The sequence below is a fragment of the Lolium perenne genome, chromosome 4, assembly GCF_019359855.2.
Source record: "Lolium perenne isolate Kyuss_39 chromosome 4, Kyuss_2.0, whole genome shotgun sequence".
Taxonomy (NCBI): Eukaryota; Viridiplantae; Streptophyta; class Magnoliopsida; order Poales; family Poaceae; genus Lolium; species Lolium perenne.
In genome coordinates, this window is record NC_067247.2 from 70,724,956 (window position 1) to 70,751,087 (window position 26,132).

The window sequence follows — 26,132 nt, forward strand, 5'->3', positions numbered from 1 at the left end:
AATTATAGACCATGAAAAACACTTACGCGCCAACACCTATAAAACCGTCAAAAGTAGTGGGGGTGAAAGCAGTTACAGGGATCAAGGGGTCGTCCATCAGTTCCAAAAATAAGTTTAATACATAGCATTAAAATCATCCATTTCATTCTATGTAACCGTACTTACGCATCGATTGCATACTATGCAACCATACTTATGCATCATCTTTGTCTGGCGATACGATGCACTTTGGTTTAGCACTCCATCAACAACATAAATGTACCTATGCAGCACATCGTTAGGTACTTATACATACTATGTATTAGTACTCGTGATTCTGATTGGACAGTACTCCATAACTATCAACTGGGATCAGCTGTACTCTACCCTATTACCAACTGTACCTATCACATAGAACAGAAGAAACCAACGGAAACAATCTGGTTCTCCTCTCCATGACACAACTGTCCTCGATTTAGTTGCAACACTGTACTCTACGCTATTACTAACTGTACCTATCCCATAGAACCGAAGAAACCAACTATACCAACAGAAACAATCTCGTACTCCTCTCCATGCAGCACCTGTACTCCTTTCAGTTGCCACAGACTACTCCAGGCTATTAACAATATATACCTTATATAAAATGAAACATGAACAAAAACAAACAGAAACAATGTGCTGCTGCTCTTCGTAAATCAGATGTACTCCCGTCAATTTCATTTTTGTACTCCGCCCTCTTAGCAACTGTACCTACAAGAAAGAGAAATTATTAACTAAAACCAACAGACACGATATTTCTACTCGTTCCCGTTGAACAGCTGTACTGATGACAGTTTTACCACAGTACTCGTAAAGAATGTATACCATTTGAATAAGAACAAAACCAAGAAGTACAAATTCAAAAAAACAAGTACCCAGACTTCCTTGCAACTTCAGCAATACCATGAAAATTACATCATACGGAAATACAGAACAGAATACAAGAACGAAGAGGGAAACAAATAAGAAGATTCCACAAGACGGTTCGTTGTAGACGACGTCGCTAATACTAGACCAACAGTGGGAGGAACGAAACGCGGCACGCCTCGTTGTTGAAGACCTTGACAACGAAGCTAGCAGTATCCTCCCTGTGGCGAAAGGACAGGACATTCCCAGACTGAAGACCGTAGAGAGCAGCGAACATGCCCCAATCGCCAGCAAGGTATAGGCTTCCATGCTCCCAGACAGTCGACACCTTCCATGGCTCCTGCTTCGGACTCGCCTCTCGCAAGAGTGCATAGCCCGGATCGTACCGCGCGTACGCCTTGGCGAAGGCGACCGGAAGCCTCAGCTTCATCAGCCCTGGGACGGTGACGAACACCAAGAACTCGTGCGCCGGTGACAAGGTCATCGACACCTCCTTCCACGAGCATTTCACTGGCGGCTTATTTTCCACGACGGCCATGGCCGGAATGTCCCGTGGCACCCAAAAGGTTGTTACGGCCCCGGCGGACGCGGCGGCCGCGACGCTCACCAGGCAATTCTCGCCGGTGGCAGTGACGCCCCCACTGGGCCTCGGTACATCCGCAGGCGGGGCAGCGGCAGCCTTCAACTTCCTCGACGCCCGGGGGACCTTATCCTTGCTTCCAATAGGGCGACCGCGTCCCCGCTTCAGGTTGCTGACCGTGGAATTGGACGCCATACCTACCGTAGATGAAACAACTTGAAAAAGATGAACAAGACAAGACTTTGGTGGATTGGAGCAACGGAGAAGCACAGGAAGTTATGGAGAGCTCCACGCAATCTATATAGAGAGCGAAAACAGATTCCGAGGCGACGGATGGGACATGAATGAGCTCCCCACAGTCTTCAGTCCGGAACAGTTTTCGGAGCGACGGATGAGACTCGACGATTCCTCTCTCGAGGCAGATCCAACGGCACCATAGCAACTGCCGTTCCGCATTCGCGGCGAAGATACTAGCAACGTGTCACGCGTCCTGCCACATGCCACCGAAGGTACATGTGCAACCTTGGTTCAACCCTTACCAACAATCTGTACCCGTGTTCGTGCCACGCCTGTACTCGCGCATACAGCACAACCGAACTACATAATATCAGCAACATTAGATATCACAGAAAACAGAAACTATCAACTAAAACCAAAAAGATACAATATTTGATCTTCATGCCGCATCTGTAATATCCCCAGCTGCAACCAAAACTGATCTAAAAAAAAAGCTGCAACAAAAACCAAAAGAAACAACCTGGTAATAATATCCATTATTAAAATAATGAATTAAATCGTTAGAGTATAAGTGGTATTGTTCAGAATATCAAAAAATCCCGCAAAAACCTGACGTGGTGGGTCCCACAATATCAACCAAATTCGTCTTCTACATCTATATTAGAACTGTATTAGGGCAAAAACCTACATACTCAACTCTAATCTACTCAAACACCCACGGAAGAACTCAGCGCAAGGACGCGGTACAGGCCGACCCCGTACAAGAACTTGTCGGAGAATCAAGAAAGTCTCCACTGCTGCTCCATCCGAGGTTAGTTTCCCATCAAGCAACAGACTGCACTACGATGCCTGAATTCGTTGTCTCCACAACTGTATTCCTTATATACAAATTAGAACAAATAGACTGTGTGGCAGCTCCCATTTCTTCCCCCATCACCGGTCCAGCAAAAAGTGAGGGCAAACCCTAGCGAGCCGCCAAACACCTATCCTCTCTACAATCCCCTCCTACTCATCGACCAGCGGTGAAGGAAGCTGTGGAGATCTGAGTTGTTGCTGCGGGGATTACAGTGACTACTCTACTCACTCCGCCGACTCCGCCGGCCACCCTTCAATCCGCGACGGCGCGTGCCTTTAGAGATCTCAGATCTGTGAGTTCGGGCACAGTATGGATCAAGTCAACCGATTGCTCATCCTTTAGTTTCTTCTCCAATGGTATAGAAATTAAAGAAATAAATGGCATCTGCGTCTAAAGAAGACCTTTCGTTATTAAATATTTATTTGCTTAGTAGTCTGACTGTTGTAAACAGTTTTAGAACTGTAATGCACTCTGTATCTCCAGGTACAAACCTTATTAATCTAAGGCAAAACTATAGCATTATGTGTGTAACCATGAGTAGAAACCAAGGAAAATTTAAATAATAACTTTAACCCCCTGCACATATTGCCTTATCAAATTAAGACATAATCACAGCTTTATGTGTGAAAGTGCGCTATGGCACTCATCTTAACAAAATTAATTTAAGAATAGTTTCCATGATAAACTTAAACAATTGCTTTCCTCCCATGCAGATTTTTGCATTTCAATTTCAGGAAGAATAGCAAAACTCCGGTATGACAAGTCAGCAGGAATCACCGTCCTTGAATGAAGGTAATGTACAAACTTATCAATCAATGCAAAAATGTGTTACTCTTATGATTCTTTTGAAGTCAAACCGGCTTATCTTTAAAGCATATTAAAACAAAAAAATTCAAAATTTCTAATATAAAAAATTTCTGGTACTTATCATCCGTGACAATGAGTTTAAGATTAACTAAAACGTCTCTACAACTAAAACGCGTCTATATAAAACTATAATAGCTTCAAACAATTATATTAAATTTTAAATACGATTTCCATGTATTAACCTTTGGATAGATGATTTCTGCGATATTATTGCAGCCACTATAAATCACGAGGAAGCTCCAATTGCCCCACTAAACTTGAAGCCACTGGCGGTTGTGTTCCCAGAAGATCAAGACAACATAAATGCATTAAATGCAAATATACACTCTAAAAGGAAAAATTGTGAAGCAAGAACAAGCGCAGATTGCTCTAAAAATATTGCAACAGCAGTCAAACCGCCTCCTCGCAGAAACAATTTGAATAGCCTTGCAGGAAGAAAGCACAAGAATATATCATCAGAGAAAGAGGCAGCAAGAATGGAAAAAGAGTCTGAAAACATGTTAAAGAAAACTGCCGATATTGGTTCTAAAAGTCCAAGGAGAAGCAAACGATTGTCATCTACAAAAGAGACAGTAGTCACCAGCTCTAGCCAAAGTGCTCCAAATATCAATGAAGAAGAAAAAACACAGCCTACAAAATCTGCCAAAGAAGGAAAGAAATCAGAAAACGCCGCCGCAATAAGAAAATCGTCTCGCAATACCAAACATCACGCTGAGCATGACGACAACGAAGAGAACAACACCACCGTTGAAGAAAACAATGAATACAACGAGGTAAATATGAGTATTTTCTTAGTACATTGGATGCAAAATAAATGCATTTATTATATTGTTAAACATTTTTGTCTAACACAATTGATTTTAATCATGCAGAAAATATCTGAAAATTCAGAAGATAAAAAAATAAAGGCAAGAAACAGGAAAAGGCAAAAAGGACTGCAAAAAAGGCAAAAATAAATTTTATGGCCAGAACGATCAACAAGACAGTAAGATGCTCACTTAGACAGCTATTCACCTGTGTTGAAATATTGGAGGAACGGCATATAAAAAGGCTTCGGGATGCAGGTTTGGGTCCTTTGCTTGACAGCAAGATCAAGCAAAACATTAATATCCGACTTGCCTGCTTCCTTATGAATAGAATAGATCCAGCAACCATGACTCTGAATCTAGGAGTAGCAAACAAAGTAATTGAGATTACTTCTTATGCTATCCATCTGCTGTTTGGGCTGCCAGACGGTTCAAACACAACTCCTAGACCATCAGAAAGTGGCAACGACAAAACATTACATGAGTTGAAGATTGAGCTTGGATTTAGGAAAAATGAGGATATGAATACTGATGACCTTCGCAAGCTCCTAAGACTGTTGGTTAAAGACGAAGCAAACGACAATTTGGCTCTGAAAGTATTTGTGTTGATTATGTACATGAAATTCATATGCCCTGGAACAGCTGTCCGTGTGTCAAGGGAGGCAGCAATGGTAAAAAATCTGGACATATCAAAGTTGAAGGACATGGATTTGTGTCAGTTGCTTGTAGATGAGCTCAAGAGAGCAGTCATCCAGTACAGAAAATCTAAATCAAAATGGACTGCCCTGCCTGGCTGCATCATAGCACCAGTTCTGTTATATCTTGACTGTTGTATGAAACAAGGCCTTTCAGACCTGGACACAAGAACACCTCGTACACACTTCATGGATTATGAAAAACTAAAGAGCATCGCTGCAGCAGACTGTGCTAAAAAAGGCGGGGAAGACCCCAATACCTGGATATTTGGAAACTTACCTGTAAGAAAATTTCAATGACCCTTTATCTTTTCTGTTAATTATATCTCGTACTGCATAAGTTAATACAATGTTTTCATTTTCTCATCATAACAGTGGAAAGCACCAAATGACATAGTTTACTACCAGAAAAGGAATCCACTGAAAAGAATGTATCCGCATCATGAAGACCAAATGATGTCGGCAAAGCGTACTTTCAGAGGATCAAGCATTCCAACTGGTGGTTCCATTGAAGAAGAAAACACCAGTATATCAGAAGATACATTGGAACAGATTGACAACTTGCTGACTAGCGCATACGACCTATCACACAAAGTACCAACTACATTTGACCGACTCAAAAATGGAACAGCTGCTGAAAACCAAGCAACTACTGTCAAAGAAATTTCTGACAACGAAGCTAAAGTTATAGAAAGTTTACAGAAGACAACATTTCATCTCAGACAAACTTTCACATTGTTCAAGAAAGCACAGGATGAAGGTTGCAAGCAAATTCAGCAAGATGAAAGGATAGCAAATAATGAGGTACGACAAAAAACATAATCACACTTGCAATTTTTTGTTGTGTCTGTTCAAATTTAACTAATTGAACTGCTTACAAATCATAAATTTAAAGTTAAAAGTACAACAATTTAAGACTAACAAAATTTAAATACAAAAAACAGGTTGACAAAGAAGCTGCATCTCCAACTCAAGAAGGCACTGCAGAAAAAACAATAAGTGGAAAAAATGTGAGAAACAAACAGAGAAACAACGACCTTCGTACTCCTCTTGGTTCCTACGCTGTACTCGTCCCTAAGGCGGGGATGTACTTCACAACCATTGGAACATGTACCTGCGCTAGACAAAACGGAAATCTATCAAGAGAAACAAACAGAGAAACAACGACCTTCGTACTCCTCTTGGTTCCTACGTTGTACTCGTCCCTAAGGCGGGGATGTACTTTACAACCATTGGAACATGTACCTGCGCTAGACAAAACGGAAATCTATCAAGAGAAACAAACAGAGAAACAACGACCTTCGTACTCCTCTTGGTTCCTACGCTGTACTCGTCTCTACGGCGGGGATGTACTTCACAACCCTTGGAACATGTACCTGCGCTAGACAAAACAGAAATCTATCAAGAGAAACAAACAGAGAAACTACGACCTCGTACTCCTCTTGGTTCCTACGCTGTACTCGTCTCTAAAGCGGGGATGTACTTCACAACCATTGGTAAAGAAATCTATCCAGAGAAACAAACAGAAAATCAAACGGAAATATTTCCAGACAATAAAAGAGAAAACGGAAATATTTCCAGACAATAAAAGAGAAAACGGAAATCTTTCCAGAGAATAAAAGAGAAAATCAAACGAAAATATTTCCAAAGGAAAAAAATAGAAAAAAAACAATAGTTTGTGCCGACTCGGACGTGGGCTACTTCCACGTCCTACCCGACCTGGACTATATATTCCCAGATGCGAACACCCTAGCCGATATAGCACATACACGACTGCCTCCTTTCAGAACCTTGTGCTGTCTCTATCGTCTTGCCCATCCCATCTTTTGGTGTGCACAGAAGGATGGGACAATAGGCCTCCGTATCCACACCTCTCGTACACCTGTACGAGTGAGGGGCGATCAGGCTTTTGGGGAGCGCTTACGCGCGACTACTTGCAACATGACATCATCCAGATTTGGGACGGGTGGGATCCCAACTGAGCCTCAAGAATGGTGCTATCTGGAAAGTAAACAACTTTAAGTAACCGAGCAGTCAAAGAAATTCGGATCCTGGATCATTCTCCATGACTGCCTCGTAATACACATAAATTAAATAACTCCAGATCCCTGAACCCTAGACCTCCAAGGTGTTCTGGTAAAGTCATCACATCCCATGACACCCAACATGGGTTTCTTTTTCCCTCTTTGCTACCCCACTAGAATTGGCGGATAAGAGAATTGATCTGTTCACAAAGGCCTCGGGGTAGTCTAAAACAAGCCATTGAGAAAAACTGGAATTGCCTGAGCAACCGACTTAATTAACCCTTCCTTGCCGCCAGCAGATAAAATCTTTTCAAGCCATCATTTGACCTTGCTCCATACTCTATCTCTTAAGAACTTGAAAGTACTATTACGAGAAGAACCCACATCAGTGGGCATCCCAAGATACCTATCATTTAAAGCTTCAGAGTTAACATCCAGTGTGTTCTTGATGTGATCACACAAAGGTTGGGGCCAAACCTTTGTGAAATAAATCGAATACTTTTCCTTATTTATGCGTTGGCCCAAAGCTTGACAATAGCTCTCCAACAGGACAGACAACTCTTCCCACCCCCTCTCTACTTCCCTTAAAAAACAGCAGGCTGTTATCAGCAAATAAGAGCTGATTAACTCGTGGCGCCGATGGAGCCACCTTAATACCTCCAAGATGTGACAACTGATTGAGATCTTTTAACATGCACGAAAGGCCCTCTGCTGCCAATAAGAGCAAATAGGGTGAGATATGATAACCTTGTCTAATACCTCTAGTTGGTTTAAAACCCTCAAGCTTTTTACTGTTGAACATAACAGAAAAAGAAACCGATATGACCATGCTCTTAATCACACTGATCAATTGCTCGGAAACCCCAACTTAACCATAATGGCCTCTAGATAGTCCCACTCAACACAATCATATGCTTTCATCATGTCTAGCTTTAGAGCGCATAAGCTATTACTCTTCGACCTGTTTCTTTTCATAAAGTGTAGACACTCATATGCCAAGATGATATTATCAGTGATCAATCTCCCAGAAACAAAGGCCTACTGCTCTTCAGATATATATCATGTTAGGGAGGATTTGTTTCAAAAGGTTGGCCATAACTTTGGAGGCGATTTTATAAAGCACATTGCATAGGCTTATAGGCATGAATTGGGACAGCAAAGTAGGATTCTTGACCTTTGGAATAAGGACCAAGATGGTATCAGTAATGCTCTCCGCCCACTCAGTCCCTCTGATTATATCTAGAACAACTTTTGTTATATCCTCCCCACAGATATCCCAGTGCCTCTAAAAGAAGTAAGCTGGGAATCCATCAGGCCCTGGAGCTTTGGTAGGAAACATTTGGAACAGAGCCATATTCACCTCATCTTGAGAGAACAGAGCAACCAATACCTCATTCATCGCGGGAGTGACCTTGCGAGGCACCTACTCAAGCACCTGTGCTATATTATGAACACCTTCCGATGTATACAGATTTATATAGAAATCTGAAGCAAGAGATTGCATCTCCTCATTATCTTCAATAACCTGCCCATTTGGTTTAGTTAATGCATTGGCTGCATTTTTATTCCTCCTCATACTCGCTCGCCGGTGAAAATAACTGGAGTTTTTATCACCATGTGCTAACCAGTCCACACGGAAGCGCTGGCGCCATATTATCTCCTTTTTATGATACAACTCAAACAGCCTATCAGCGACTTTGATCTCCACATGTGAAAGTCCAACCCTGAATGGCATAGCTCTTAAATTTTCCAGCTCTAGTTTCAGTTTACGAATTTCTTTCCTGACATTTCTAAAAGTTTCAGTACCCCAGCTACTCAAATCCCTAGCCAGGCCACTGAGTTTGCCACGTACCAAATCAACAAATTTTTCCCCGTGATTTCACCCCCAACCCGCCGCAACGGTGGGCTTCAACCCCTCGTCGCGCTCTCACATTGTTTCATATCGGAATAGGCGCTTTTCGGACCTCCCAGTTGGTTCCTCCTCCGATAACTGCAGTAGAAGTGCATAATGATCTAAAGTAGCCACATCAATATGCTTTACAGAAGCAAGTGGAAATTGCGCACCCCACTCAGCCGACCCCAGACCATGATAAAGGCACACTCTTGTGAATGTTCCACCAGTAACTTTCTTTTCCCAAGTCTAGAAGTGACATTTGGAACCCAAATCCATCAAGTTGCATGTGTCTACCGCATCACGGAAACCTTGAATTTGTGGATGTGTCCGGCGGCCAACACCTACATGTTCATCAGCTCTGAGGACTTCATTGAAGTCTCCCCAACATAACCATGGGAGGGAACTAGTGCTGCAGATTCCCCTAAGCATGTCCCATGTTTTAAAACTCTCATTATTTTGCGCCTCACCATCTATAGACAATGGTAATTCTCCAATCTACATCTGTGATGCCAATAATAGAAGCATCAATATGATACTGGGAGTACCCCAAGATGGTAACATTTATATCATTATTCCAATACAGACATAGCCCACGACTCCGGTCATCACTACCAAATGCGAAAGCTTGATCATAGCCTAAAGATGATGCTAACGACTCAGCTCTAGCCTTGCTAATTTGAGTTTCTTGCAAGCAGAAGATAGATGGGACAAATTTAACGACAAAGTTGTGAAGCTCACGAATCGTCGAGGCATTGCCTGCTCCTCGACAGTTCAAGTTGAATAGACTCATTGGGCTTGGCGGCGCCCCTTGAGGGAGCCCGCCAACACGCCATTATTTTTATTGCTATTTTGTTCTTCAACATCTCCATCTCCGACCCCCTTAGTCACAAGCTTTGGATCACGTTTGATCGGTGGTCTTGTCGGTATCTATGAATTGGCAATGGGGTTCTTATCAAGAGCACCCGCAACGGATGGTACCGTCCGTGGTGGCACAACAACCTTGCCCCTCCAGAAGCTCCTCTCTTCCTATTGTTTTCAATATCCTCCATCTCAGCATCCTTTGTATACTCTTCATCATCCTTATCATCAAAGAAAGGGTCACCACCACGACCTCTTCCACCACTTGCGGGTCCAACCATTGGTCTGCCACCACGTCCACGCCCTCTTCTCGGGCGATCACTTGGCCTCCAAGCAGAAACAACCTTTAGATCTCTGAAGAACAGAGTAGACTCCTCATGCACCCATCACCATGCACACCAATCCAGGATGCGTTCATATTTGACTAAGAACAAATGACGATTTTCATCCCGAATGATTGAGACAACAACTTTTAGTTTTTCTCACATCCAATTTCACCCGAACCATGTAGTAGTTGCGAATGGCATCAAGGGACTGGGGCTCCATCGCCACAAACTCACCAACAGTATTGGCCAACGATTTAATCATCCCCTTAAACCCATTAGGGAGGTCATGAATTTGGATCCACATCAGAATCATGTTGAGATCTATAGTGGAGGGTTTTGTAAACCCGTCATAGGGTGCAATCAGTACACTCTTGCCCTTGAAGACCCATGGTCCGCCATCCATCACCTTCTCCCAGTCTCCCAAACGCGCAAACCTCAGTAAATTCGGACTACTATTGGTAGTGCACATATATGGACCCACGCAAACCTTTGTGTGTTGGGTGCCGTGCATCGATCTTGTACGTGTGGGTTGGGCCCTAAAAAATTCGGGTTACTATTGGTAGCGCACATGTATTGACCCACGCGGCAAGTAAGAACAATAGTCTGCGCTTTAATTGCACGCGGCCACTATTTTGTTAGGGTGCTCGTATATGGCACACCACTAATAAGCATGCCTCTATAGGGTTTTCTCTACTAGTGGAGGAAAGAGATGCCGTGGCTTACACTATAGTTTTGCTAGTGTCCCATGAGAAGAATAGACATTTCACAACTCATTTTTATCCTTCCATGTGAAACCGTGAAAGCGTGGCGGACAGCGAGGCGCCGTCGTGTACGCTCGCTACGACGACGGCGTCACCTGGGGCAGCTGGTTTCCAGCCTCTCCCTCTTTCCCCATTCTCCATATCTATCCCTTGTCCAGCATCCTCCCTTCCACTCCCCAATATTTTCTAGGGTTTCTCGTGATCTCATGACAGGTTTTTTTTATAGAATTGTCTCTCATCCCATTTTTTTACAATCAGTACCACATATCTATATCTCTTATAAAGCAAAATCCCACTAGAGGGTCATTTAAGTTATCTATCTCAACATGCAAGCTATCCACATCATCCATTCTATTAGCCATTCAATTGTCCATGTCATACCCCACTAACATTCATTAATATTTTAAATGCAAGCCACATCATCTATTTTTTAAGCCATCCAATTATCCACATCATCAATTTTTATCCGCCAACTACATAACCATTTCAAGTCAATTTTTTAAGTTAGCCTCTTGACTATTTACGTCAATTGAATCCCGCATGTTCCTACAAATAACATTCTATTCCAATCAACTTCTATCCTTTTATTTTTTATATAATAGAGTTATCGGAGAAATTCCCGCTGCAGCGCGCGGGGTATCCTTCTAGTATTCATAGTAACAAATAGTACATGGTAGAGATACATGATTTGACTCCAATCTCGATTACAAAAAAAGTCTAAAAGATAGTAACAAATCTTCGAGGTCTTCAAATTTTTTTCTTCTTCCAGAACACAATCTAGTGCTCTTCTAAAGGCAGCCAAAGATAGATAACGAACCATAGACCTGTAAATACCGATGAAAGTTCCCCCATAATTTTTTGAGCCGCAATGCCAAGGCTGCGTGCACGCACACAACCATTAAAGCAGTCATTCAACATCGGCAAGAGTACCAATACCAGTATGTCAGGGAATAACAACCGACTAGCTTTGTCATCGTCGATGGAGAGCCGAGAGTACGAATCACCATTGTCGAGGACGTAGCAGCCGGGACAAAAACTGCGAGAATAATCCTCCTCGCGGCAACAACGACAAAAGATCCAAAATCGATCTGGCGAAGCAAGATCTGAAGGCCCATACCTAGATGATTGTAATCTTTTAACACCACCATTGACGTCGAGAAGAATATCTCGTCGTCGAGCGAAAGTCCGAAGATCACTTATTACAGACGATGCCATCTCCATTGAGGGAAAACCAACAAGAAGACGACTACCCGAATCCTAACATAATCTACTGAAAACACTACTTTTATTGGAAATTCCACGCATAGATCGGGTTCCCCACTCCAAGTGTTCTTTATTGGCCTGTGTTTAAAAAAAGTTGCAGCGTATTAACCTAATAAAGGGGGTACCACTACCTAGAGACCAACCTTTGTAAAGGGAAAAACCACCCCGCGCAACCCACCAGCGTCTGACACGTGTCAGGCCCAGACGACCGCGCACGCGCGCCCCCGCGACAAGTGCTCGCGCGCCCGCGTGCCCTGTACCTCCACACACCGCGTACCTCCGCGCGTCCTCGCGCGAGAGAAGACCCACGCGGGGCTGAGCATCCATGCAATCATGCAACCCACACACGCATCTAGCTAGTACGTGCACGTATACAATTTTTAAAAAATGCACAAATATTGTGCCCTACAAATACAACTACCAACAAATTAAAGTACAAACAAAAGACGAGTACAACTCAGTGAAAACACGAGTATAGTTGCCTTCATAACACGAGTACAGTTACATACAGAGCACGAGTACGACAAATGACGAGTACAACTTAGTGAAGACACGAGTACAGTGACGCACGAGAGCGAGTACAGTTGTGCAGACGAGCGAGTACAGTCGCGTACACGAGCAGGTACAGTCACGCACAACACACGAGTACAGTTGAACACACAGACGAGTACAAGTACAGTCACGCACACGAGCAGGTACAGTCGTGGACACGAGCAAGTACATGTACATAAGTACAGTGACGCACACGAGCAGGTACAGTCGCGCATAAGTACAGGTACAGTCCCACACACAGGCGAGTACAGTTAGCGAGTAAAGAGAAAAAATGCACCAAATACACTATAAAAACAGAAGTACTTATTAGTTGAAACACGAGTACAGTTAGGTACACACCACAGGTACAATCATAATATTATTGGAAGTACAAAAGAAAGTATCTCCAAACCTATCAACATGGGATCTAGTTTTGAAGATCTCGACGCGAGGATCTCAAAAGTGAAAACGGTTCGCAATTTGGACTTACGGTTCTCAAGATATTTCATTTTGAAAAAACGAATCTAGAAGAAAAAGGGAAAAACTGACACAACCCAGTCTTCTCTCTCCTCCCCCATCCCCACCTTGCTTCCCCTTGCGACACGTGGCGAGCAGAGAGACCACTTCCCAGGAATTTTCTGGCACCACAGCGCGCCACTTGTCGCGTGCAGAGCGAGTTGCCTTGCCTTAACGAAGGTCGGCCTTTTTTTAACGATTTCGTAATAAAGGCCATGACGTGAAAAGGTCAGCAAGGAAATAGAGAATATGCCTAAACTGACACAGCTCGGCCTAACCTTTCGGGCGCCAAAGCCCAAGACACTTCCACAATAACCCTAGTCACAGTATAATAAAAGAACACCACCAAAACCCCTCGATGTTCCTGTCACAAAAGAAGGGGAGGAGTCTCGCCTCCTCAACCTCAAGCCATCGCGACCCGGCCAACCGATCACGCCGTCCAGCATGCCGACCTCCCCGCGCGTCTCCGCTGACGCGCCCCTCTCCGGATCCGCCTCCTCCATTGTTGCCGGCGCGATCAGCGGCTACCACATGCTAAAGATCATAAGCTACTCGCGCACGAAGAGCTCCCCAATGGTGAGCGGATCGACTCTTGGCCGTTCCGGGTTGGTGGCCGCACCAAGGTTTTTTTTCTCGGGCCACTTTTTTTACCGGAGGGCATCGGAATTACTGGTTACCGCGAAATCTCGGAAATCTCGGTTATTTACCGACCGAGTTGATTCAAACGAATTTTGAATTCAAATATTTTTTGATCCAAAACAAATAAAACTTCCATCCAATTTGTACAATACTCTTTGCTTGGTCGAGTGGTCGGAGCGTCACGTCCTAAACCAACAGGTCGTAAGCTCGATCCCCGCAGATGCAGTACGGACTTTTTCAAATTTTTTGCCGAAAAAATAAACGTGTCACCCGAAGAATTCGAACCAGAGACCTCAGAACAGAGCCACGGTGCACATATTACCACCAGGCCATAGAGTTATATGTTCTTACTGTTGCCTTTCGACGTATATTTGACCTTTCTTGGAAATTAAATTTTAAATCAGTCCGAATTTTTTTGATCGGTATAAGTATATCTCGGAGGGGGACGAGAAAAGCGGTTTCCGGCCAGATTTCGGAAATCTCGGCCGAGAAAAAAATCCCTGGGCCGCACATGGCGTGTGCGCTACTATCCCAACGGCTGCAAGTCCAAGAGCATCGATTACATCTCCCTCTTTATCACACTGGATGATACCGCCGCCAACACCAAGGCCGTGAAGGTGTACGTTCAGTTCAGCTTACTGGACCAACACGGGCAGCCGGTGCGGTCCTATACCGGCATTGCTGGTCCAGAGAGCCTCCATCTTCCTAATTCTTGGGGATGCGATAATTTCATCAGAAGGGAGGTATTGGAAAATTCAGAGCACCTCAACGACGATTCCTTCACTGTCAAGGTCGATGTCAGTGTCCTCGGCGGGTTCCACGCTCAGGAGACACCAGCCAGTTGTGCCGCCGTCTGACATGCACATGCACTTCGGGGATCTCCTGTTGAGCAAGGCGGTCGTCGATGTCGAGTTCCTAGTCGGTGGGGAGACGTTCTCGGCGCACCGGTCGGTGCTCGCTGCCCGGTCTCCGGTCTTCAGAGCCGAGTTCCTTAGCCCGATGAAGGAGAGCACAACAACAGCTCCCATACGTATAGATGACATGGAGGCACAAGTGTTCAAAGCTCTGCTTACTTTCATGTACACGGATGCACTGCCTGATATTATGGATCAACACGAAGAATATGTCATGGCTCAGCATCTGCTTGTTGCTGCGGACAGGTATGGTCTGGACAGGTGCAAGCTGATTTGCCAAGATAAGTTGAGCAGAGGTATTGATACGAGCTCTGTGGTGACCATCTGGGCACTCGCGGAGCAGCACCACTGCCATGGGCTTAAGGCGGCATGCTTGGACTTTCTCTCCACCTGCTCGCCGACGAATCTGAATGCGGTATTGGAGTCTGAAGGCTTTGGGTCTTTATTCAAGAGCTACCCCGATGTTGCCATGGATCTCCTCGTGATCAAGGTTGGTCTAATTGACTTGGGGGAACAAGATTAAGGGCATGGACATGAGGTTTAATTCCTGGCACTTGCAATCATTAGAGGTACTACAGACTGCATACTATTATTAGTAGTTTTATTTTTAGTCATGTTCTCACAAAGATATGATGTACCTCAGCATTTTTCCTTTTGCTTGGTCAATGTGTCCTTTGTTAAGAATTATTAATGGCACAACAAGCATGTGCAGATCAAACTACTAGTTGTATTTATGCTAATCCGATGAACAATTACTCCAGAAGTTATAAGCCTTTCAACTAGTTCCCCTTCATTTGCCTTCACTGATTTGTACATTTTCTGCAAGCCATGAGATTTTGGAAGCTAGTGTGTATCCACTGAGAAATTGTTGGCTTCACAATTGGGGTTTATGTCCGTAGATGGTTTACAAATTTCTAATACTGCAGTTGGTCGTCGTGATATTTGGGCATAGTATTTGTTAGTGACTGACTTCTGAAGTGATCATATGAAGCAATGTTGAATGTATTTAAAGCTGCATCCTGTATATCCTAGGGATAAATATTTCACATAAAGCTGCATCTTGTATATCCTAGGGATAGATATTTCACATAAAGCTGCATCCTGTATATCCTAGGGATAAATATTTCAGTTCGCAAAAGAAATACCAGTATATTCTGCAAGTATGAATCACAAATAACGATAGCAAACTGAAGTCATTTCAATACCATTTATTTCGCAACCAAGAAATTCAGATAAAACAGGCCACGACCCCACGAAGCCCATGGAGGAAATAAGCCACCCAATGCTTGGAACATTACTAGTCCAAAACGTCCACCCAAATCTATATTTCCCTATAAAAAAGCAAAAAATCTATGTATTCACAACTGAGGTCCTCTTTGGCATCAAAATATTTTTGAAGTATTCAGAGAATACTTCAGATTCTGGAAATATTGAAGTATTCAATACTTTAAGGTGTTTGGATCCAATAAATGCTATGGTTTTAAAACTGAAGTATTATCATCCAAAACTTGAAGGTTTTCAAGTATTGGAGAAAGAGGTCCCATCCTATTTTTCTATAACCGAGAAAGGAGGTAAACTGTGGTATATGTCAGCGAGGCGTTGAAATACTTTGATCTTAAAATATTATGGTTTAGAAAGTACTGAGCAACCAAACTGAGCCTGAGTTTAATTATATCGTTTAATATTTTTCTTAGGGTTGCAGTTGGTAGCAATGATATTTGGACATAGTATTCATTGGTGACTGACTTATGTGGTTATTTTTCCAATCGATCCAGCAGGATCGAATTTCATTACCTTTTGGGATAACGAAATGCAGACAACCAGGGCAAAAGCATCCTTTTAATTGGTGACTGACTTATGTGGTGATCAGGCAAGGCTGCAGGATAGGAAGTTTGGCATCCTTCCAGATGGCTACGACTAAAGCAATAGAGTTTATATTCTGCAATAGTACTAGCTCATCCCTACGGGGAAAAAAATACTACTATGTCTGAATCACAAATAAGGATGGCAGAACTGAAGTCATCTGAATACCATTTATTTTCCAACCACGAAGTTCAGAGATTAACAAGCCGTAGAGGCCATGGACGAAATAAGGCACCCAAAGCCCACCATATCCGGCCTGGGACATCTCCAAATGATCATCGCACGATGTGCGAACCCATATATTCACATTTGTTTTCTAGAAACAAATTCACATTCTATTCTATGCATAGAATAATCAATATATTCATGCTTCTTTTATAACTAATCCATAGACCGGAAGCACGAGAATTACTCTAAGGCACCTCATGCGAAGTTCCTCGCCCCCCTCGAGACATTTGCAGGAATCAACATATGCTTGTTCGCATGTCTCTGAACCAAGCTAAGTGGAGTAGTGTACTAGCTAATGGCCGTTATGCAAGCCCGAACTTCGCGAGAATGTGGCCCAGCTTCTCCTTCGTCAGCGGCTGCACGCATGCATATGCATCAGGATCAGGAAACGGCGAGAGCTCGAGTCAAGGGCGTCAGATACATGCATCAGGAGTAAAACAAGGTTGATCCGGTGGATGGTCACCTTGGGGGTGAAGTCGTTGGCGCCGGCGGTGATGAACGCCTGGACGTCCGGCGGGAGGCTGTCGCTGGACACGGCGACGATCGGCGTCGCCACCCCCATGGCCCGGATCTGCCTCGTCGCCTGCATGCACGCGCACACGTTCGCCCGGCCGGACAGATGACTAACGCATATTTATGTACACGGCCGGCATGCATCCATGGCAAGTGTATGAGGAGTTTATACCTCGTGGCCGTCCATGACCGGCATCTGTTTGTCCGTGAAGATGAGGTTGTACGCGCCGCTGCCGCCGCCGGCGCCGCTCTCCCGCACGCGCCGCACCGCCTCGGCGCCGTTCTCCGCCTCCTCCACCTCGACGCCGGCTGCCCTCAGCACCGCTCTTGCCACAACCTGCTATTCCAACATGATCATCACTTAACCATATATAGCAACTCGATCGCCTACTCCATCGACAGAACTAAATCATAACAAGAGCGAACAGTGCAGTTAACACACGCAGCAGGTTAGTGATCAACCAGTTAATTACGTACCCTGTGGATCTCCTCGTCCTCCACGAGGAGCACTCTGATCCTCCTCCGATCCATTGCTTCTGCCTGCGTCACCGCCTACCTTTTTCGAGACACTGTCTGCTAACTCGTATCAACCGTTGCTGGCTAGTTAGAAACGGAGCCCCGCTTTTTAAACAGTGAGCAGACTGGCAGCTCGATGGATGGATCGATGAGGCCGGAGCACACAGATCGCGGTGTATCTCCCCGACGTTTACATTACACGGAATTGCATGGGTTGTAAATCTTCACGCCATCTGCCGGTGCTTGGCCTCTTTTCGGCAAGAATCTGTACGATCGTAACTACTACCGCCCGATCCACAGTGTTAACTGGCCGCACGCATGCTACTTCCTCACGGTAACACCATAGGTAGCTAATTGCCTAACAATAATTGCGACGCATCGGCCAGATTGTGTCTCTGTTTCAAGAATCGATCCTGCTCGCGATTTTGTGCAAGGAAAAGTGCACACACATGACGTGGTTAAGATGCCACAGATCGTCAGGATCAGATCGGGCTATATCTGTGGAACCATTCTGAGCATCCAGTGATCGAGGGAATGGTAATTGGGGTCGCCGATCATTGGTTTTATATATGGCTGCTTGTCCCGACTCGTGCAAGCTAGCTTAATTTGCCGGATCGAGCAGCTGGCTGAACTATTTGATTTACTTGGATGCTCTATCGTTGGCAAGCCCACGTGTCGTTTGCTCACGTTGGTAATTTGGTTCGATATGAAGCCAAAACGTGCACTACATTGAGCGTCGAATTTCTATTGGGTGGTAGAAGAATAGATCGAGGGACATTCAAGAATAGATATAGGGACAGACGGATCCTGCGTTTTGGACTTGTGTACCTAGCCGCCGCTGAAACAACCTGCCTGTGTCGTCACCTCCGTCACCGCCATGAATCGGTTCCCTCTCCTCCGGCTAGCCTCGTCGGCATCTAGAGGGATGTGAAACCCAATCTACAAGTGGAGTTTTTAATAAAAGTAGAATTTTCAACAGATTAATTCAGGATTTTTGTAGCCATCTTCGTTTTGGCCTACACGTCGATGAAGATGGTGGCATCATCTACAATAATGTGTTGGAATTGATCTAGTCTAACAAAATGAGAGAAAGACACGGAGACTTTGGTCCCCTCACGTGGGAGCCTTGATTGGAGGCGCCTAACCAACTTTTTGGTTTCGGTCCCTAGCCTCCAACACCTGGTATAAAAGAAGAGACGTAGTTGTCAGGCAAAAAGATAGTACATGCCTAGCCAACTAATCACCGGTACTTAAGTGGTGCTGAGAGGCTAGATGACCGACAACCACCGTCGGCCGCCCAAGTGCAGTGCCGGTGGCGTCTAGGACGGGTACACTGTCTAGCAGCTACCGCTCCATTTTCTTCATCGACTGTCTCTGCATCATTGAGCAGGCAGAGGCCTCCGATGGCCATGACTGCTATCTCAGTTACACACGCTTCCACCCAATGCAAGTGTTCTAACCAACGAGATTATGTCCTAATGTTGTCTATCCTAAAGCTTTAAATCTAACAATGATATCAAATCCATCCTAATCTCTGATAGAACCCCAATTAGGCCAAAACTGGAATCATGCTTCTATGTTGTCTCTCTATCCCTTCCATTTTATTATTCACTCACTGCTCTGCTGCTCTGGACGATATTTTTCTTTATATAGTCCTTGAACAAATCTCATTTGTTTCCCTACGAAGATTTCTACAATCTAGAGCACAAATAATAAAATTTTAAATGTATTACTTTTTGTACACAACATTTTTACTTGTTCGTAAATTATCCAGTAACTGTGAAATCGTTGCATAACCATGCCATTAATAACATACAACGTTCTTTGATTTGTGGTTATTATAGTTATAGTAAAATATTCTTATTAAACTAAAACCATAGTTTCACTTGGAAAAGGAAATTCATCTTTTCTTATAAAAGGTGGCAAATTTTAGAGAACACGTTTATGAGGAAACTAAGCAAAGTAAAAGATATCACATTCTTTACAAAATATAAATTGTTACACTATACATGTCCAAAACCATAGTATCATTAACCTAAAGATTTTCAGATCGTGTCTTCTAGCGTACTCTAATGAATACCAATAGAGGTTTTTGTAGTATAATACTATCAAACATAGGCATAACTAAGTTAGAAAGTTCTAGATCGAGTCAAGTGGGGGTAGTGCGCATTTCTTGCTCAAGCTTGTTCTCAAAATAACTATTTGTAGCAACGAAAGAATTTAAAATCCAAACTAGCTAAATTCGTTCTTTATATTGTACTATCCTATAGATAAGGGCCTCGGAATGCAACGACCAAAACGGTACAATGCTTGAGAAATGACTTTGTTTGACCTCCCGTGCATGGTTTTACACCATTCTTTTGCATTTCATTCAGTTCAGTTCCATGTTTTCTACAGAAACTTGATGAAATTTAATGAAATATGGACACGCAAATTTTAAAACACTGGATCAAAGGCTAAAACATGCACAAAACCTCGCCCATACATGTAGAATCACCGTAGTTGGGCCGATGCTTGGCAATTCTGTCGCGTTACTCATAGCAAGTTTTCTATCTGCAGATCGATTCATTTCCGATGGCCGTTTTGGTTCATGTCGGTGGGAAAGCCGGAGAGGTATGATTTTACATGTTAGGCATGTTTTGGATCGTATATTTTTTTTGGGTCCACCATGACAGACGATTCTCGGCTCCATTTCACTCCATGCACTCATGCATGCCGCGGTCGACGTTTCGCCACTAGTGCACCGCGCGCCACTCGAGCTGACCGACGGCCGGCCAGTTGATCACGCCGCGCCGGACACCGGGAAGGGGAGCGACGTGGATTTGATGCCCGTCCACGCGACCTCCTCTGTTCTACAGTAGACAACACAACATGATCAGCATCTTTCTGAACTGGTTTAACGGCGGAACAAACGCACATATCAGTAGACATGACCGGTAACACTACTTCGGCACTGACTCCCGGCATCTCAAAAAGCTTCCCGTCCACTCCGATCCAATCTTCCCCACCTCTTTGCCCTTTGCCACCGCTGCCAAATCCCAAAACGAAACGATACAAAGCCAGGTAGCAAAAGGGAAAGAGCAGATTTTTGCGGGGCCAGTAGCAGAGTCAGCCATGTCTCTACAAGAAAGAGTCCCCCTGCTAGGACGTGCATAACTGAATACAAACTCGAGGTGACATATGTACCGAGTACGTACTGACATTGAAGTTAGAATCTCCTTACCTGCGGATATTTAAATCGTCTTTGCAATATCCGTGGGTTGTTCAGATCGACGGCATGAACGCGTTGGATTGTTCAGATCCACCGCATGCACATTGCTTGGCCTCTCTTGGGCAAGCATCTGGAGGACCGATAGTGTTAACAAGTCGCACGCATGATGCTTCTTCATGGTACTACTACCCGTAGCTAATCACCTAACAATGCCTCGTGTGTGCTGGTGTACATATGCTGTGCAAGATAAACTACGCGCGCTGCAATAATTGCCGCGCATCAGCCCGATCGTATCTTTGTTTCCTCAATGCCGATCCTGCTCGCGATTTTGTGCAAGCAAAGTGCGCGCACATGTGACATTGTTTTTTTTTGAATCTCAGCAGTTATATAGCCGGAAAAAATAACTGTACAAAGAAAGCCGGTGGTTAAAACCACCTCGGGTTCAGCGCCTACTCTCGCCGCACAAGGTGCCTCGCACCGGCGAGCACCCAACTATTGACCTAGTCCGAGATTAGATGGACAAGGCCGGACACACTCAACTCTTTATTACAGAAAACACGTCTATTTCTCTCGCGCCAAATCTCCCATGCAACCAGTGTGGTGAGCGAAGCTGCACGCCGGTCCGTTCCTGCCAGCTTGGACACCACCCAAGAAAGGGCTAGATCGTCCCCGTCCGGTGCTGTAATGGCTGGGCAGTGAAGCAGAAGGGCCGTGCGATCCTAGACCTGCCTAGCCCAAGTACACTCAGCAAAAAGGTGTGCCGGAGTCTCTAGGTTTCGCCGGCATAGGGGGCAGAAGTATTGGTTGGGCATCCCGAAGCGCAGCAATCTGTCCGCAGTGAAGCGTCTCTGCATCAGAAGCCAGAGGGAGAACTTGCACTTGGGAGGAGCCCAGACCGGCAATATATGACGAAGAGGGGATTGAGGTGTCCCCTCGAACTGAAGCGCGTAAGCAGAAGACGCGGAATAGCTGCCCGAGGTAGACTTCCAACGGAAGGTGTCGACGGACTCTGGGTCAAGGTTGCACCCTCGCACGACTTGACGAAGGGCGACGAAGTCCGGCAACAGGGCAAGGGAAATCCTCCCACGCAGGTCCATGAGCCAGTGATCGTCGTCAATAGAATCCACCACCATCCTATTTTTGCGCCTCGAAATCTAGAAAAGGTTAGGCCAGCGTTTTCGGAGGGGCATCCCGGCCCAGCTGTCGGACCAGAAGCTCATCGACGAGCCATCTCCAATGACTACCTCAGTCATGGAGGCAAACAGAGCCTGGTCGGAGGGGGAAGGCTGCTCCAGAAGCCCTTTGCAAGGCTTATTGGCCCCAATCTTGGCTTGCCAAATCCAGTGCAGGCGAAGGGCGTTATTGAACCGCCTGAGGTCCAGGACCCCCAGGCCGCCCAACTCTCTCGGTCGGCACACCCGGTTCCAGGCTACCCTGCATTGGCCAGGGTTGCATGTGTCCTTCGCCGCCCAAAGCCAGCCCCGACGCAACTTATCGATTTGCGCCACCGCCCATGCAGATAGGGGGTGCACCGTCATGAAGAACATCGGCAACGCTGAAAGGACGGCCTTAAGCAGGGTTAGTCGACCTGCTCTGGACATGCGCTTGCCCTTCCAGTGTCCAAGCCTGGCGGCAATCTTGTCGATGAGGGGTTGGATGTCTATTTTGCGGAGGCGGCGCAGCGAAAGGGGCATGCCCAGGTAGGTGCATGGAAGAGGGGAGACCTGCAGGCCAGCCGGCTGCAAGAGAGTGTCGAGGTCGATGTCGTCGTAGCGTATCGGTATGGCCTGACTCTTGGTGAGGTTGACAACCAGTCCCGACACTTCACCGAAGCCCTGCAGTATTGTCGTCGTCGCGGAGATCTCCCCCTGGGTCGGCTTGATGAAGAGGGCCACGTCATCTTCGTAAAGGGAGCAACGGATAGATCCCGCAAGCGGTGAAAGAAGGCCGTCCTCAGTGGCCATGGCGAAGAGGCGGGGTAGCGGCTCCATGGCGAGATGAACAGAAGCGGTGACAGGGGGTCTCCTTGCCGGAGGCCTCTCCGGTGAGAGATGCTGGCTCCCTCCTCCCCGTTGAAAAGCACACGCGAAGAAGCGGTAGAGAGGAAGGCATCAATCCAGTTTCTCCAACGCACCCCAAAGCCACGTACCCACATCAAGTCGAGCAGGTAAGTCCAGGATACCGAGTCGAAGGCCTTTGAGATATCAAGCTTCAATAGCAACGAAGGCGTTTTTGAGCGGTGCGGGCGTCGAAGAAGAGCTCGAACGTAGATGAAGTTATCTTGGATACATCGGCCTTTGATGAAGGCGCTCTGCTCAATGCCCACAAGATCATCGATCCGAGGAGCAAGCCTAGCGGCGAGGACCTTCATGAACAGCTTAGCGAACCTATGCATAAGGCTGATAGGGCGGTAGTTCTTCAAGGACGAGACGTCAGCCCCCTTAGGCAGCAGCACCATGTGGGAAACGTTGAGCTGGTGCAGCCCCGCGTAGTTCCCCTCCGCAATTTGCTGAAAAGCCAAAAGAATGTCCTGGCCAACCAAGTCCCACGATGCTTTGAAGAAGTTGGAGATGAAACCATCGGGGCCTGGTGCCTTGTCCTCAGGCATTGACTTGACGGTGTCGTGGATATCATCGAGTGTGAAGTCAGCGTCCAATGCAGAGAGGTCATGAGTAGGCAGTCCTAGCGAATCCCAGTCGAAGGTAACGGAAGCAGCTGGGGCTGTACTGAGGATGGCATGGAAGTGACCATCAACCACCTGCCGTTTCTCCTCCTGCGAGATGGCATCCGTACCACCATCGCGTTGCAGGGAGTGGATGAAGTTCTTCCGTCTTCTGCCATTTGCTTTGACGTGGAAGAAGCGGGTGTTGGCGTCACCGGCACGCAACCAACACACCCTGGAGCGCTGACGAATCCTGATACGCTCAAGCACCGAGACTCCGAGAGAGGCCCAGAATGCGGGACTTAAGCTGGTGGCGGAGGGCGGCCTCCTCCGCCGTGAGGGCTCTCATGTCCTGCGCCACGTCCAGGAGCCTCACCACCTTCTCCGCCCGAAGTAACTGCTGCTTGGTATCGCCAATGTGCTTCTTGTGCCAATCCCGAAGCGCGGTGGCCGTCCGGGAGAGCTTGCGGTGAAGCCGGATGAGGGCATTGAAATGATTGTAAGGCTGTACCCAGGCCTCAGCCACAGTTTGGGCATATCCCTCGATGTGTGGCCAAAACGCCTCAAAGCGGAAGCCGCTGTAGCGCTTGACCTTCCCAGCACATGACAGCACTAGCGGGCAGTGATCCGAGATCGAGGAGGAGATGGCAGTGAGCTGCGCATTGGGAAAGGAGGTGTCCCAATCCACATTGCAGATTGCCCGATCTAGGCGGACAAGGGTGGGCGGGTCCTGCCCGTTGCTCCAAGTGAATCGACGTCCCACAAGTTTGATGTCCTTCATCTCCGTGATGTTAAGCATGGCCCGAAACTTGTCCATGAGGCGCCTATTAAGCCTATGCTTGTTCTTGTCCGCCGTGGAGATGATGACGTTGAAGTCCCCCACAATGATCCAGGGGCCGACGACAGAGTGCCGCAACGCCGCTAGATCGAGGAGGAAAGCTTCCTTAGCAGCATCCACATCGGAAGGCCCGTAGACGTTGGTGAGAGTCCAGGCAGGTCCACCTGCCCTGCTTGCGAATGAAGCGGTGATGGAGTGACACACCGAGCTGATGAGCTGGGCGTCGTATTTATCGGGGTCCCATGCCACCAGCAGGCCACCCCTGGTTCCCTCAGCCGGAGAGGTGAAAGACGAGCGACAACGGTTACCCACGGACTCAGCACGAATGGCGTCGGACACGTCAGCAAGCTTCGTTTCTTGGAGACAGACGATATCCCAAGCCGAGCGCTCAACGACTCCGCGTATCGCTGCCCTCCGCGCAGGATTGCTAAGTCCCCGTGGGTTCCAATCTAGGAGTTTAAGGCCTAGATCCATGATATGTCTCAAACGTATCTATAATTTCTTATGTTCCATGCTTGTTTTATGACAATACCTACATGTTTTATACACACTTTATGTCATTATTATGCATTTTCCGGAACTAACCTATTGACGAGATGCCGAAGGGCCAGTTCCTGTTTTCTGCTGTTTTTGGTTTCAGAAATCCTAGTAAGGAAATATTCTCGGAATCGGACGAAATCAATGCCCAGCATCTTAGGATCACGCGAAGCTTCCAGAACACCCGAGAGCCGCCAGAGGGGGGCCACAGGCCCACCAGATGACAGGCCGGCGCGGCCAGGGGGGGCCCGCGCCCCCCTGTTGTGTCGTTGCCTCGTTGACCTTCTGACGCCGCCTCTTCGCCTATATAAAGGTCCCTGACCTAAAACACGATACGAAAAAAGCCACGGTACGAGAAACCTTCCAGAGCCGCCGCCATCGCGAAGCCAAGATCTGGGGGACAGGAGTCTCTGTTCCGGCACGCCGCCGGGACGGGGAAGTGCCCCCGGAAGGCTCCTCCATCGACACCACCGCCATCTTCATCAACGCTGCTGTCTCCCATGAGGAGGGAGATGTTCTCCATCGAGGCTAAGGGCTGTACCCGTAGCTATGTGGTTCATCTCTCTCCTATGTACTTCAATACAATAATCTCATGAGCTGCCTTACATGATTGAGATTCATATGATGATGCTTGTAATCTAGATGTCATTATGCTAGTTAAGTGGGTTTTACTTATGTGATCTCCGGAGACTCCTTGTCCCAGGTGTGTAAAGGTGACAGTGTGTGCACGGTGTGGGTCTCTTAGGCTATATTTCACATAATACTTATTCACTGTTATGAATGGCATAGTGAAGTGATTATTTATATCTCTTTATGATTGCAATGTGTTTTGTATCACAATTTATCTGTGTGCTACTCTAGTGATGTTATTAAAGTAGTTTATTCCTCCTGCACGGTGTAATGGTGACAGTGTGTGCATCGTGTAGTACTTGGCGTAGGCTATGATTGTGATCTCTTGTAGATTATGAAGTTAACTATTGCTATGATAGTATTGATGTGATCTATTCCTCCTTCATAGTGTGATGGTGACAGTGTGCATGCTATGTTAGTACTTGGTTTGGTTATGTTGATCTATTATGCACTCTAAGGTTATTTAAATATGAACATTG

The 26,132-nt window shown here is 46.0% G+C and overlaps 1 protein-coding gene and 1 pseudogene across 1 annotated transcript; one reads left to right on the forward strand and one right to left on the reverse strand.

Annotated features, from left to right (window-relative positions):
• Positions 1 to 13,546: 13,546 nt before the first annotated feature.
• LOC127348432 (BTB/POZ and MATH domain-containing protein 1-like) lies at positions 13,547 to 15,214 on the forward strand (annotated as a pseudogene).
• Positions 15,215 to 17,013: 1,799 nt separating this feature from the next.
• Positions 17,014 to 17,915, reverse strand: LOC127348433 (two-component response regulator ORR41-like). Its single transcript, XM_051374461.2, has 4 exons — positions 17,737 to 17,915; positions 17,432 to 17,596; positions 17,210 to 17,329; positions 17,014 to 17,102 (listed from the first exon to the last, which is right to left on the reverse strand). Exons 1-4 carry the CDS (start codon positions 17,788 to 17,790, stop codon positions 17,049 to 17,051), a joined length of 393 nt encoding a protein of 130 aa, XP_051230421.1. The 5' UTR covers positions 17,791 to 17,915; the 3' UTR covers positions 17,014 to 17,048.
• Between the last annotated feature and the right edge of the window lie 8,217 nt (positions 17,916 to 26,132).

Coding starts and splice junctions, on each gene's coding strand:
- LOC127348433 (XM_051374461.2), bottom strand. CDS start 17,790: ATGGATCGGAGGAGGATCAGAGTGCTCCTCGTGGAGGACGAGGAGATC. Junction 17,330..17,431: donor CGGTCATGGACGGCCACGAG/GTATAAACTCCT, acceptor GCGTGCATGCAG/GCGACGAGGCAGATCCGGGC. Junction 17,103..17,209: donor CCAACGACTTCACCCCCAAG/GTGACCATCCAC, acceptor GCATGCGTGCAG/CCGCTGACGAAGGAGAAGCT.